Genomic DNA, 13,711 nt, shown 5'->3' with positions numbered 1-13,711 from the left:
ACTATATGATGACTACCTATGTAGCTAGTGCTCGTTGTATGCCTTGCATATGTCTCAGAGAGTATACCGCCGCTCGTAATTTAACAGAAACTTTGATGGGGAAAGGCCAGTAAGGGGCTAATTCGCGATTGTGGCGTTACGACACTACCATTATCCCTTGCTTCCCTTGCTTCCACGTAGGGCTGTTCAACGTAACCAGCCTAGAGTTTCATTTCCTTCCTTTTTTTTCATCACACGTGATAGAGGATAGAGCCTTGTCCCTTGATGGTTTTCTATTCCAACCAACAGTGACATTATCACGAATACTACCAACATCACCTCCTATCGCTTACTGTTGCCCATACCACGTTTGACGTCGTAATCGACCACTCCCCCCGTTTTAATCGACCATCCCCCCCGTTTGTCTGTTGGCAACCATTGCCACAGCTAAAATACCATTCTACTAATTCCGGCCTTGTGTACCCTCCCTCGGGCTTGATATGCCTAGCCACAAGTGCGCTTCGCTTCCTATCCCGCGCGTCTAATGGCTCCGAACTCCACTCAGGTGGCTGCGGCAGCGTCTGATGGGATACATGAAACGGCACAGATGGTGCTATATGTTATAGCCATTGTGACACTTATTAGCTCTAAGGAGCTACCCGGCTCTAGCCTTGGGTTCAACCCCTGGATATGGAGCGAATATGCCAGCATCTAGCTCCCGACTGTTGTGTGACCTCACAAGTCGACTGGACAGTGGGAGGTAGCATCGTCAAGTAGTTAACCCATAATAATCCCTCGTATTCATGGGCATATGATTCTCCAACTGGCAGCTAGGTTGTTCGAGTAGCACAGATCTACATGGCATACTTATAACCCGAGCCACGAGCCTCGACGTAGCAGAATCAGCACTACCGTACTTAGGAGACACACCCCCGTACTCAGATTAGTCTGTCTTACGCGTCGTTACGACTACCGTCACAATACCTAGCCGGATAACGCCTCGTACGCACATCAAAGCCTAACGATCCTGAAGGCATCGTTCTGAATAAGGAACGAAGGTAGTTCCAGAGGTAACGCCTCACATTGCCGACGTGACAACCGGGATACCTACATTACCCCTATCATTGTGCTGGGCCACCAACACACGGCACCGGGAAGTAAGGTAGTATACGAAAGATATACCCAGAATGATCAAGTGAATATACAATCCAGACACCGCGTCTAGCTAGGTTGTACACTGCCGAGACTCGATAACAAATATAGACACCTGCAGTCAGACTACCTGCCTGCCTACCTCCTATGCAGCCCTAAGAGTGAAACCGAGACTATCCAGGGGCGTATATAAAACCACCATCGTAGCAATGCAATATAGCTTGATTTGTTAAAACATGGCTAAAGATAGTCATGCCCTGGCGAAATATAGCACGGCAGTCTATATACCTACCTACCTAGGTATATTACTATCGTGCGATGTGGCAGCTCACCAGCATCCCACCATACTACCTACAAAGTAATCCTCAAAGCCGCATATGTGCTCTCCTTACTAAATACAACCATGCCATGGGCATGATCCAGTCTGCAAACTACAGCTCGCAGACTGATGGATGTCGCCGACCTGCGAGTCTCCATCGACCAAGCAAGCCAGTGTAGATCCCTATTTCAATATTCCGTAGTAACTCATATCCGCCACGACCGCATCAAGAGGCAGTCTATAGCACCGTCGGTGACTCCTCCTCAGGGATCCCAATTACCACTGAAGCGATAAAAGCTTACACGATCCTACCAATAGCAGAATATATAACTTTTAACCAAAGAACAATTTACCATACCTCTTCTTCCACCTTCAAAACATCGATATAATAACAGCTTAATACTCATTAACATCTAAGAAACTCCGCGCTTCCCAGTTGAGAAACTAACCTTACGAAACATCTTATGAAGTTAGTACGCCTTAGGTAGGGATGTAATAGGGGGAAGGAATATCTACACTAACATAGCCATGACTTACGAACCCCCTTACCTTTACCAAAGCCTCAATCACAGCATCCGCGCGCAAAAATCAGGCTGATCATGAACATTCATGCTGGGAATTATCTCTATCAAGTGCGGTTGACATACGTACCTAAAGCAGCGAAGTCGTTTATCTACTCTCCCACTACCCTTCGACTCCTCGACCTCAATCTTATTTACGGTGTCAGAAATGCATACAAAAAACCCGTAAAACGCCGTCGCGTTCGTAATTATTGCACCTTTTGTATTCCCCGATCACCCGATCGTCAAAAAAAAATTTATATATATATCTAGTTGCTTTCGTCATCGTCCCCTTCGTCTTCGGAGCCAAACTGGCTATCCCCGTCATACGGCCTCGTACTGACGCTAAGGCGGGCCAACGGTCGAAGTAACTAACTGGTGGACGCGACTACCCGCCCGTGGCCGTTGCCAATGTTCTTATCTTCGCTCTCTGAATCGTCATCGCTTGGTGGTCGACTATCGCGGAGGTTACGACGATTCTTGGTCATCTATTCATGTCAGCGAATTCACCACTTTGGAATATTATAAGTCAACTTACCCAAGACCTCACGCCACCAATTAGACCAAGTGTATAACCGGTCATAAAATCATTAGGAGCTGGTGTCCTCTCGCCTGACGGGCCTGGCGTAGTGGGTGATTTAGCAGCAGCGGCCAGGGCGGCAGCCTCTCGTAAATTACCATCACCATTCGAACTTGAAGGGCCTGGTGTGGTAGGAAAATTAAAGCGGCCACCTGGGGCAGGACTTTGAGGTCGACTTGCGGGCCAGTACTGACGGAGCTCACGACTAAGTTCCTGACCTGTCGTAGTCCAGTTTGCTCTGATATTATCACGCAAATCCTGGACATGACGTTTGAGATCAAGCTCGTTCTTCTTGAGCCAGCTCACGTTAAGCTCTTGGCGTGATGTCCCTCGCTTCAACTGGCGAGCAATATACTTTTCGTAGTCGCGGACAATCCTAGGTTTCAAGTCAGTATCGCTGCACCTCAAACAGCTCCAATGCCGTTAAGTAGTACTTACTTTGTAATGATGCCCGTTGTGCTCACACCCTCGGTTCGCTGTGTTACCAAGAATTTTCCAGCTTTCTTAATAGGAGCATAAATATCGTCGCCCTCGGCGGCGCCGTATGGAATATCATCGTGAGCAACGTAATCAATCCGGTGCTTCTCTAGGAATTCCGGCGTTACAATCCAGGGGCAATTCTCAACAACTTCGTCAACCCACTTGCAGTGCCTGAGTGTTTCGGCACGCTCTTTGCCAGAAAGAACCGTTAGGCCCTTACGCTTGTGCGTCTCTTCGTCGCCTGTAACACCAACTATCAAGTAGACGTCGTCGAATGCCTTCTTCGCCTGTTCAAGCTGGCGCATGTGACTGCCGCAATATTAGTAACGTCCTAATGGCACAGAGACTATATATATATAAGCCCTCGCTAAGCAGTGCTTACATACCCGAGATGAAATAAATCAAAGACACCATCAGCATAAACCCTGATAGTGCGTCCAACGGGCGGGGGATTCGTTTTGTATCCAACAGGGTGTACAAGACGCCCGGTTGGAGGCGGTAGCATAGCAGCTTGCTTCTTCGTCTCCTCGTCATCTTGTGTCATGGTATCCCTAAGGGTAGTAGGCTTCCTACTCTTCCTAGTAACTCGATCGGCAATATCAATGCTCGCTTCGGTGGTGTCGCTCGGCTCACCGGGGTCTACGGCATGGCCAGCCGTCTCGAGGGCGGAGGTACGATCGGAATTAGCACGTTGTCGTTTCGCGGGGTTCGAGTTGGAAGCAGATTCCGACTTGCGGTGTAATAACTTTCCAGACTCGGGCGCTGTGGTATCTCCCTCTTCGCCAGATGCGTCCCTCGAGGAGGGCTGCAAGAGAGGATTTTCATCCATCTTAGCAGAGCTCGAGGTTGCTGGACGTTTACGCTTGCCGGCATGTGAGGAGCTTGAAGGAGATGACATTTTGGCTTTGGATTTGGCTTTGGCTTTGGAGGGCTAGGTTGGAGAGAGAATTGTGTGCCCAGGTGGATGCTCGGGATGGGCGTTGCTCAGAAATTAACTCGGCGAGCTTGAAGGTTAGGAATTGGGGAGGATGATTCGTAGGCTGATGCTAGATTGACATAAGACTGCAACGATACAGATAATGTACATGCAGCTCTACTTCCCCGTAAAAGTCGTTGAGGCGTTCGGGAAGAGTTGGGGCACCGCCACGGGGGAACCGTGAATTATGTAGCTTAATGTAGCTGAATGTAGTTGAATGCAGTTGAATGTAGCTTGTCAACTGGAATAGATTCAGGCAAACGTCACAAGCAATTGCTCACATGTGTATAGATAGCAATTACGGAATATCGGTGGCGAATAAGAATTTAAAATCACCGGAATGTTGGAGCCCTCAGTGGGATGTGAACAGAAGAAATGATGATGATGATGCTGATAATGATGGGAGCATGGCGATACGTGTATCTAAGTGTATATAATCGATAAAGAAACTCAACGTGGACGGAGGACGTGCTTTCTCTTTTCTCCCCTGCTTTAAGTCGGTAGGTCGGTAGGTCGATAGGTCGGGTGCTTGCTGGGTACCTACCTCACTAACTTAGTAGTATTACCCCAGCCGAGGACAGATTTACGCTAGTAATAAAAGGGGTTTCCAACTAAGAAAGAGATCTTTTTAAAAGGAGTTGTTTTAAAATTGCACAAATCAATGCTACATCCATGAAGTTCCAAATTTCGATAATTTCAAAAAATTTCTGTAATGGTTCGATTCCCTGGTTAGGGATACACACCATGTAAGTGGCGTCATGACGTACCATAGCTTAACCCGGACCTTTTAATCCAGCATTTCTCATGCTTAGCTGTGGCTGATGCTCCGGAAAGTATTGTATCATGTGGCGTGGCATGGCGCCGAGATCCCGATGGAAAGTCATTTATTTCCGGTTTAGGTTGTCAGTTATGTCAGTTATGGCAGTTATGTAGGTACCCAGGTATCACCCGTGTCAGTCCCGTAGACATGTCATAAACTCTACAACGATTGAGTTTATGCCTTTTTTTTTTTCATTTAAACAAACGCCCATGATATGACTTGAGGTTATTTCATCTTTTAATAAAGTTTGCATGATACATATTATGCCAAAATGGCAGTCACATAGATCATAGTCAAGTCTATAGGAAACATAATAATTTGAAAGCGAGTGAAACTTGTCAAATTCTTTATTCTTAATTCCTATCCGAGTAAATCCAAGACAAAAGGTATCCCAAGTCGTCTTATACGACAGGTCGACATTCTCTCGTTACCGTATTCCCTTCCGCATGCAATGCAGAGTCATGCAATGCATAGCACAAACATATATACTCATACTCATATTCCAATAAGTCATTAAGTCCGTAGCTTATATCCTACCCAGGTAGGTAACCAATATTCCCAAACATATCCTTGAAGCCCTTTACACTACTTAGATGTCTGCGGTATTTGGCCGATCGTGATCCTTAACTTGGCCCTGCAAGACGCGCACCCCGCATCGTTGCTATTTGACCAATTCCATCGGCACGGGCATATATACCTAAGCCTTCCTCGAGAGGGAGAGACAATAGGTAGTATATTGGTTAGTTGGTAGTGAGGCATTTCTCATCCTCCCGAGAATAGAGTTTATTCTCGGTTCTTTAGTCAACCTTTATAGTTGACTATGTACTTTATTTTGACAGCCCCCGTCCCCTCCGGCCGTGTCTTACACGAGCCGAACGGGCCGCTGCTGTCGCGTGTGTCGTCCGCAACGGTGCGGGTGTCTCGGAGAGCTCCGGTAGCAGAAAGCCCTCGCCTTCTCGGGAGCGGCGGCGCCAAACTTTTGCGATACCTCGCAGTATTCCTGGTTGCCGCCGACCCACTCGCGGATGTGGTTGTGCAGCTCACAGCGCGCTGTGCGGCACTTGCGGCAGTACACCTGGCCCCGCGGGGACAGCAGGGCCAGCGAGTTCTGCTTGCCTACTCCGCTGCTAGCCACGAACGGACCCGATATAAGTGCGTTCCGCCACACCCATTCCATGTCGTTGGGACCCTCTCGCCTAGCTGACAGTGATACTTTGCCATGCATCCGCTTGTGGATGGAGTAGAAATGCTTGTTTGTCAATCCTAGGCACGTGCTGTCGATGGGGTCCAAGAAGTCGAAGATGGCGTAGTGCAGCTCAGGGGGTAGATCCTCTATGGTAAGGGCCACACCCGGTTGGTGTGTAAACGGGACTGGCTCGACGTCTGTCACTGAGTACGACCTTGGCTGTACTGGCATGGGTGGGCGTACGGGCTGGACATGGTTTGTGCCTCGCGGAGTGAGTACGGCAGGAGAAGCCGCGAGCTGCGGCTTTGTAGTCGCAACGTGAGGGTGGAACTCGAAGTACAAGTCTGTCTCGATAGACTCTCTCGGTGTAGCAAGCGGGGTGGGTAGACGGTGTTGTCTCTGCAGGACGATGGACGAATTAACCGAGGGTGGATAATCAGTTGTGGAAAAAGCACGTCGAGGCGTCCAGAGGAGGCCATTCTTAGCTACAGCTTCCTTTGCAGACACATTCTGCTGCTGCAATGCCACCATCGATGTTTCCGAGGCTGGACCGAGGTCCACATTGAGGAATCTACTTGAGATGTCCATCATGTCGGATGAACCTGGTGATAGTGGCTGTCCCAGGGACGGCGCACGGAGAACTTCAACCATGTTGTCTGTAGGTTGGTGTGTTTTTCAAATTCAAATATGACGAGAGATGCTGTTGCACCCAAAAATTTTTAACCAGGTAGCAGTGAGAAGCACCTGGTTCTTCAGAATGTTATTCTCGAGTTTACAATAAGACTGGCAAGCCCTAGGGTCAAGTTGAATAACTAGGGTCCTCAGTTCTAAGATTGCAAAATTTGCCGCTTAGATGGTGGCTGATAACAACAGCGGCACGATGGATTCGCTTTAGTCAGGAACAGCCGAGGCTGGAGCTTAGGTTTGTATGTATATGGGGATTTTGTTTTTCTTTCTGGGGTCTGGAGATCCGATGTGGAGGAATCTTCAGATATATCGTGGAGTAGATATATCGTGGATGGAAACTCGTTCGATAGTCTGTTGACGAGTCGTGACACTTACCGAGGCCTCGAACTACGCGGGACGGGAGGGTTATTAAACCTGCCGCCATCAAGAAAGCGGTAAGGGGTCAGCTACGGCCTACGAGAACTAGCCACACTGCTACGATGACTATTAAGTGGAGATGCGGTTCCACTTCTGGCAACTTGGCAAGGCGCTGAGGACTAGAGGTCTGGAGATGTATCGTGACAAATGGGGAGAGATGAGGGTGGTGTGACCCGCAGCCATCGTCGCCCCCGACCGGGAGTCTGGGCAAACACGGGGGAATCCTCTAGAAAACCGGGCTAGGCCAGAAATAAATATTTTCATCTGTGATTTGAGCAATGCCAGCCAGTCAGGACGGGGTTCTAGAAGGGCAGGCTGAGTCCGAATTGGGTCACTCTGTCACTTTGGGGGGACGGGAGGAGCTCGGCGGTTGTCAGAGAAATCTCTTATTCATTTTCAGTCCCGGGAATTTTCGCTAGCCACCCCGGTCATCCCGGTTGATTCCTGAGCGATAGCGGACGGGCGACTAGTAATAAGCTAAATACGTAGGTATGTATGTATGTATGGATGGATGGATGTATGCACATAGGATAAATTCATATATGTCATCGACTTAACATAGTTGCGTGGTAATACATACACTATGTCGAATAGTTCCTTTGCTCCATAACTAATCTATTGCTAGCTTTAGGATTTAGGATTTCGGTCCAAGCCGTTATGTCGAGAACTACTGAATGCAAGGGTATCGTGACAAGTATCCATCTTACATACATAGTGTAAGTAGGTAGGTAGTGTAGGTAGTATACATACTACATGGCTGCTGTGCCTTTTCCTTCCCCAAGCGGTAGAACAATAATCCCTTTTTATGTTAATTCGATACTTAATATGCGACGTCGAACCGAGGGTTGTGGAGTGGAAAACAGGGCAGAAACGAGCGACTCGGGGACCTGCCCAGCCTACTGGAACTCGATATAGCAGCGATGTGCAACGTCAGACAACATCAATTTCCAACACATGCTGACATGTTGGAAGGCTTCGGGAATCGGCATCAGCAGATGCGAAGAGCCATTCTCCCGAATCTTACAAACGAGGAGAAACAAATCCGTTACCAGCCAACAAGATAGCCAATAAGATCACGTCGACCTTATTCCGTAAGGGATGTCAATTAGATCTCTCAATCTCTCAATCTCTCAATCTAAATCACCTTGTTTCCAGTGCTAATCCGACGTTCTGGACTGCGTCAAACAATATGTACATACATACATACATACCTTGGCAACTTATCCGCGCTCTTCATGCAGATCGTCACGATCGTATCCACTGCTACGGGGCACTGACGTCCCTTTGCCGATAATGGAGCCACGCCTTACCGTGATCTTGTCGTCTCTGGTTAGGTCGTACAATCACTGGCAGATATCTTTAACTACAAGAAGGAATCCGGTGCTGATGTATACCCTACCTTGCATACATACGGGCACTATCCATATAACCTATGTACTTGGCTTCTCGCTGGCTTCCGGAGTGTCAAGTAAGCGGGTGTGCCCTTTAGAGCTTTTACATATATAAATGAGGGTATGAGGGTCATTCATATATGTATGCAAGGCAAGTTTCTTACTGCAGCAAGTCATCATATATTTTAATACAGCTCCTCGTCCCGTGCCGTGTTAGACTGGATAGAGAAGACGATGGCGTGCTTCCGCTGCTACGGTCTTCGTTACGTGGTAACTAGGTACATAGGTCTTCGCTGAGCTCCGATCTACGAAGATATACATCGGTACATGGAATCCAATGGTCTGTTTTCCCTGTTTGCTGACGCAGGGAAACTTGGCGACCCTGAAAGGAGTCTAGATCGAGGTGACAGCTCGGCCAGCCGCCACCTTTCCATGCAGTACAACACCATTTAGGGCTGGCTAGATGTTGATCGCGTAACACTCCGATAAGGTAACGGGCATAGATTTAGACTCGGAGCAATATCGACGGTAACTATGTATATAACACTATTCTGGTTCTTAAGTTTCCCTAAATGTTTAAATAGATGAAGTTGTTAACTCCCCTCTCTTACTCAGACGCTTGCTTGTTGGGTCTACGGTAATTAGGGCTCAGATCACTCCAGTAAATATAATAGCTAGTTTAAATGGCCAGCATTTGCAGAAAAACACTTTTGTTGGTATACCAGTAGTTTATGCCTTCAACTAAGCGTAGTATAGTACTATAACTAAGCATCTCAAGAAGCATAAATGACTTTTATATTGACTAACCACAGCATCTCCAAAGGTAGGCTGTCTAATTCCAACCTACGAACTTATCCTACTTACGAAGAGCATACATATATGAAGACGGTATTTCTAGGACAAAGAGATATCATTCTATCACGAGTAATGTTTACATTAACGAGACTGGTTATATTTATTTATAGGAGGTAGTCTTTTCACATGTCACTTGGAAGCCCCTTGGTGTAAGGATAAACGAGCCTAAATCACGTAATAATACCGATCACGTTCGACTAGGTTAGTATGTTTATTCTAACATATGTCTAAAACGGGCGGGCGGGCGTTACTAGTATATATCATCTATCCTCTCTGTTCAAACATCGACGACATCCGTAAAACCACCCCTCACTACAAATATAAGTCAGGGCTGCGAAAGTCCCTGGGGCAACTGATTCCGCATACTGGTTGGCTATAACCACCACCACCACAACCACCACCACCACAACCACCACTACCGAACGGATATTGTAGGCTACCTGCTACCGCCAAGCAGATAGAACATCGCAACGTCAACGGCAAGCCCTATAAGAACAGTAGTCTGTAGAGGTTGTAAAGGTGGTACATAATCAATTTCTCTTTTGCGTAGATATAACAACGTGTTTTTACAGCCAGCTCCCGCCCGCACGCCGTTTACCAAGTCGGACTTCCTTGCACGTACATGCCCTCATATCCCGACCCAGATGACGCTAATCACAACATCCATGCCCTTGCCCTCGCCGCCGTCGTACTTGAAGCTCCACATCCCGTCCGTCTTCTCGTTCCAGAAGGCCTGCGTGGCCGAGTGCATGCCCCGCCGACCGACGTGCGGCTTCCCGTCCGTGGCCGTCGCGTTGCCGCCGTCGCTGGTGCTGATGCGCGGGCTTTCCGCTTTTACGTCGCTGCCGCCTTTGGGCTTGTTAAGCGCCGAGGTCGGCACTAGGTGTTGCACGATGGTGCTGTTGACGACGTATTTGTGGGCTGGGGTCTGGGAGCCGGAGGGGGTTGATTCGGATATGATGGCTCGGAGGATCGAGTTCTAGCACGGGTGTGTGTCATGTTAACAGATGAAGTTTCTTGTAGAGTAGGTAAAATAGGAATAGTAGATCGAGGGAGACGTACGATGATGGTGGCGTTCCAACCTTCGACTTTCGAATGCTCGTAGAACTCTGCACTACCTATGGCGCTTTGGCAAGCCTATGTTTGTCCGATATTAGCTTGTTGGGCTCTCTATTCTGTTCTCTTGAGGAAGGGTGCAAGGCGAACCTACGTCCATCGCGATCTGCTTTAGTCTGGTAGTGCTAATTGGCTATAGACAACTCCTGTAAGTTTCTTCGAAAGTAACGAGGGTTAGCGGTCATTGTGACATACGGCATTGTTCTGCGGTGAGGCCATTTTGGATGGTGACGACGTCGAGATTTAGAGGTAATGGGGGAGTTACGGGCGGAAATATTCTACTGCGAATAAGTTGTGGTAGATTCGTAGAATTTTCGTATAGAAGTCGTAGTGGTGGTATCTGGAGGCAATTGGTAGTTCACTCAGGATAAAGCAAGACTTGTATGGTAGCCTTGTGCTTGGTCTTGTTCAGCCTTCCCCCTCTGACGTTGTAAACAATAAATTGATGCAAGGCTTCAATTATTTTCAGAAGGGGAGGGGCCGCTATGAGATCCCTGCATATACATATGTACATAAATACATGAATATTATGTATATAGTTACACGAACCGGTAAATTATGTAAGGATGTTTTGGCTAGTCCCTTTTCAGTCCTGCGCGGGGAAAATGGGCACGTGCGTAGTTCTTCTTTCCTCCTCTCACAACCGCAGCTTTTATAAATCCCTGCTACTCCTTGCTATTCTCTTCAGATTAACCACTGAGATTCGCGAAACGGCACACGTGGGTGAGCTAATGATATCAACTAACCGTGTTTAGATGTTTAGATACTTTTTTTCGCTACTGCTATCAATAGCTTTCAACATCAGACTATTCAATTAGCATCGTCATAGCTAGTCTTTTTTTTTATCTTTGTTTTGACTTTTCGTCTTTCTGTATTTCTGCATTTCTGCAGAGTTTGCACTCAATTCCTTTTCATCCCCGTTGCCCACAGCTCGTTTCATATGCGTTTTGCTTTTTTCCAACAATTCGACCGCGACGGTTCAGAGCTTCTCTAGTTACAATTACAGTTAACTACAATTTTAAGTAACAAACTCAACTGTTCGCCAACGGAAACATATCCTTAGCCAGCTATTAAGCTTAATTCCACGGACCATAATTCTAAAACCGTCCATCTATCACCAACCATCAATCGCCCGAGATGTCTAGCCAACCTCTTCTACAAACGGCTCCAGGTAAACGCGCCTTCTTCGGGAATAGGACCTATTGAGCCATTGATGCTGGGAACTAACATATTTCAACCAATTTAGGCAAACGGATTGCCCTACCTACCCGAGTCGAACCCAAGGTCTTCTTCGCCAACGAGCGTACTTTTCTATCATGGCTGAACTTCACCGTCATATTAGGTGCCTTGGCCATTGGCATGTTGAACTTCGGTGACCGTCCCGCATTCATCTCGGCCTTCCTATTTACGGGTGTAGCCATGCTCACCATGATATATGCGTTATTTACATATCATTGGCGAGCCAAGTCGATAAGAGTAAGGGGGCAGGCTGGTTTCGATGACCGCTTCGGGCCGTCCGTACTGGCTATCATCCTCCTATTAGCTGTCGTCGTCAACTTTGTATTGCGGATATCATACTCCGGCGCAGAGGGCGGGAAAAAGCATTAAGTTCAGCCGGAAAATCGGAGGATGCAGATTGCAAGGTTGTGAATCAGGCCCGCGGGAACTTGTTTAAGAATGAACCCAAAGTCGGTAATACCCAAAGTCGGTAGTTTTGCAATGTCTCTTGCTAGTCTTTCAACGGTGGGCAATGGCCGGTGCGAATGGGAAGTTTGTATATCAGACGGCATCTTAGCATGGTATATTTCCTATCGGAAGTACATTTCTGTTGGAGTTTGTTTTGGTCATCATTACGAGTTTGAAATTTATCCATATGCTTTGTAGCATGTGATATGAGAATGTTAGTGCTTCGTAGCATAAAAGCCTCTCTAAAATAGAGTGACATCTGCTGGGTCTTTTCGTATCTGTGATCTTGCTTGGGTATCTTAATATTAGGGTTGACTCTACCGTCTCTCTCCCTACACGGATGATAATGGTTCGGCGGATTCTCTACTTGGGGCCGGCATTCGTTTGTTCCCCGTATCGCCTCTTGAGCTCCTCAACGGGAACTGGAGAAAGGAACAGGCTCATGACAGGTATTCCTCGCCAGCGTGGTTGGCCTTCGATAGCTCTTTCAAGAGGAGTCTTCATAGTCTCAAAGTCGTCATCACCAGCGTCGCCTAGCTTCGTTTCCTCAACAATAGTATTACCATCGCCTCTGGGTATTTCCTTGAGCTCCTCGCCTAGCGCGATATATTGAAACCAGATGCGCGCATCGTCCGCTCGTTTTTCTAACTCGCGCTTCGCGATTTCGGCTACCGAGACCAACTTGCCCGTGTCGGGAGCTTTAGCGCGCAAAACAATTACACTCGTCTTGCCAGTGGCGGGGCGAGTGAGGTGTTGGAGAATGGAAACGACTTTCTTCTGGATCTTAGAGGACGAGATTATCGAGTGGACGTGGATATCATATTTAGACTCCAGAACTTGGAGCATTTTGATATCCTCAGTCGACGATAGGTTAAGGCTGGCCTCAAGCTTGGCTTTCTTGTTTGGTGCAATCGGATCAGTATCGGAACGCTTCCTCTTCGATAGCGAGTCGCCGGTTCGGTTGCCCTTTGGGGGGTTTCTTGGGGCGTTCATGATGCCGCCGCCGAAGGGTAAATGGTCGTCATCGAAGGTTGTGTGTATGTTGGAAGTTGAGCAAGGACTTAGATTGACTACCTACGTTAGGTACGTACCAGTTAAATCTTACATACATACCAGGTAGGTACCTATGTACATAGGTAGCTTTAAGGTATGTATCTTATCGATAACGCAAGATTATCAACCGTTGCAGCCATTGTTACTTCACTATGAATAAAGTGCTTACTTTAACTCCACATAATATTTACATGGGAATATAAGGCTTATGCAGATAACTATATTCTTATGTAAACGGGGAAGTGCCCAAATATTCGCTTAATTTGGAAATAGTCGACTTTTGTTGATCTTCCTGCTTATCGATATGTAACATCAAGTTGTCAGTTGTCAAACGAGAACAAGGAAATCTTTCTTGGCCAACACGATGAGCTTCGCAACTCAGACACGTTTGAGACGAGGCTAATACAAAATTGGTTGATCATAAATGGCTTCATGCGGCCCAGTTCCATATTGC

At 47.3% G+C, this 13,711-nt stretch overlaps 5 protein-coding genes across 5 annotated transcripts; 1 reads left to right on the top strand and 4 right to left on the bottom strand.

The window, feature by feature from the left end:
- Window positions 1-2,016: 2,016 nt before the first annotated feature.
- F4813DRAFT_8112 (choline-phosphate cytidylyltransferase) lies at window positions 2,017-4,147 on the bottom strand. The gene is made up of 4 exons (XM_049248925.1): window positions 3,457-4,147; window positions 3,029-3,379; window positions 2,549-2,966; window positions 2,017-2,498 (listed from the first exon to the last, which is right to left on the bottom strand). The coding sequence occupies exons 1-4, from the start codon at window positions 3,966-3,968 to the stop codon at window positions 2,382-2,384; spliced, it is 1,398 nt and encodes a 465-aa protein (XP_049104677.1). The 5' UTR covers window positions 3,969-4,147; the 3' UTR covers window positions 2,017-2,381.
- A 1,125-nt stretch (window positions 4,148-5,272) lies between these two features.
- Window positions 5,273-6,825, bottom strand: F4813DRAFT_8149 (uncharacterized protein). The gene has a single exon (XM_049248928.1). The coding sequence runs from the start codon at window positions 6,701-6,703 to the stop codon at window positions 5,729-5,731; it is 975 nt and encodes a 324-aa protein (XP_049104676.1). The 5' UTR covers window positions 6,704-6,825; the 3' UTR covers window positions 5,273-5,728.
- Window positions 6,826-9,588: 2,763 nt separating this feature from the next.
- On the bottom strand, window positions 9,589-10,963 carry F4813DRAFT_341618 (Tctex-1). The gene is made up of 4 exons (XM_049241317.1): window positions 10,714-10,963; window positions 10,613-10,651; window positions 10,465-10,539; window positions 9,589-10,381 (listed from the first exon to the last, which is right to left on the bottom strand). Exons 1-4 carry the CDS (start codon window positions 10,735-10,737, stop codon window positions 10,031-10,033), a joined length of 489 nt encoding a protein of 162 aa, XP_049104675.1. The 5' UTR covers window positions 10,738-10,963; the 3' UTR covers window positions 9,589-10,030.
- Window positions 10,964-11,464: 501 nt separating this feature from the next.
- F4813DRAFT_8038 (uncharacterized protein) lies at window positions 11,465-12,347 on the top strand. Its single transcript, XM_049248920.1, has 2 exons — window positions 11,465-11,689; window positions 11,765-12,347. The coding sequence occupies exons 1-2, from the start codon at window positions 11,656-11,658 to the stop codon at window positions 12,124-12,126; spliced, it is 396 nt and encodes a 131-aa protein (XP_049104674.1). The 5' UTR covers window positions 11,465-11,655; the 3' UTR covers window positions 12,127-12,347.
- F4813DRAFT_8039 (uncharacterized protein) lies at window positions 12,348-13,480 on the bottom strand. The gene has a single exon (XM_049248921.1). The coding sequence runs from the start codon at window positions 13,195-13,197 to the stop codon at window positions 12,568-12,570; it is 630 nt and encodes a 209-aa protein (XP_049104673.1). The 5' UTR covers window positions 13,198-13,480; the 3' UTR covers window positions 12,348-12,567.
- Window positions 13,481-13,711: the final 231 nt, after the last annotated feature.

Source organism: Daldinia decipiens, assembly GCF_022478715.1.
Source record: "Daldinia decipiens strain CBS 113046 unplaced genomic scaffold F4813scaffold_1, whole genome shotgun sequence".
NCBI lineage: Eukaryota > Fungi > Ascomycota > Sordariomycetes > Xylariales > Hypoxylaceae > Daldinia > Daldinia decipiens.
The sequence above is the reverse complement of the archived record's forward strand: the minus strand, read 5'-3'. Positions and strand labels throughout refer to the sequence as shown.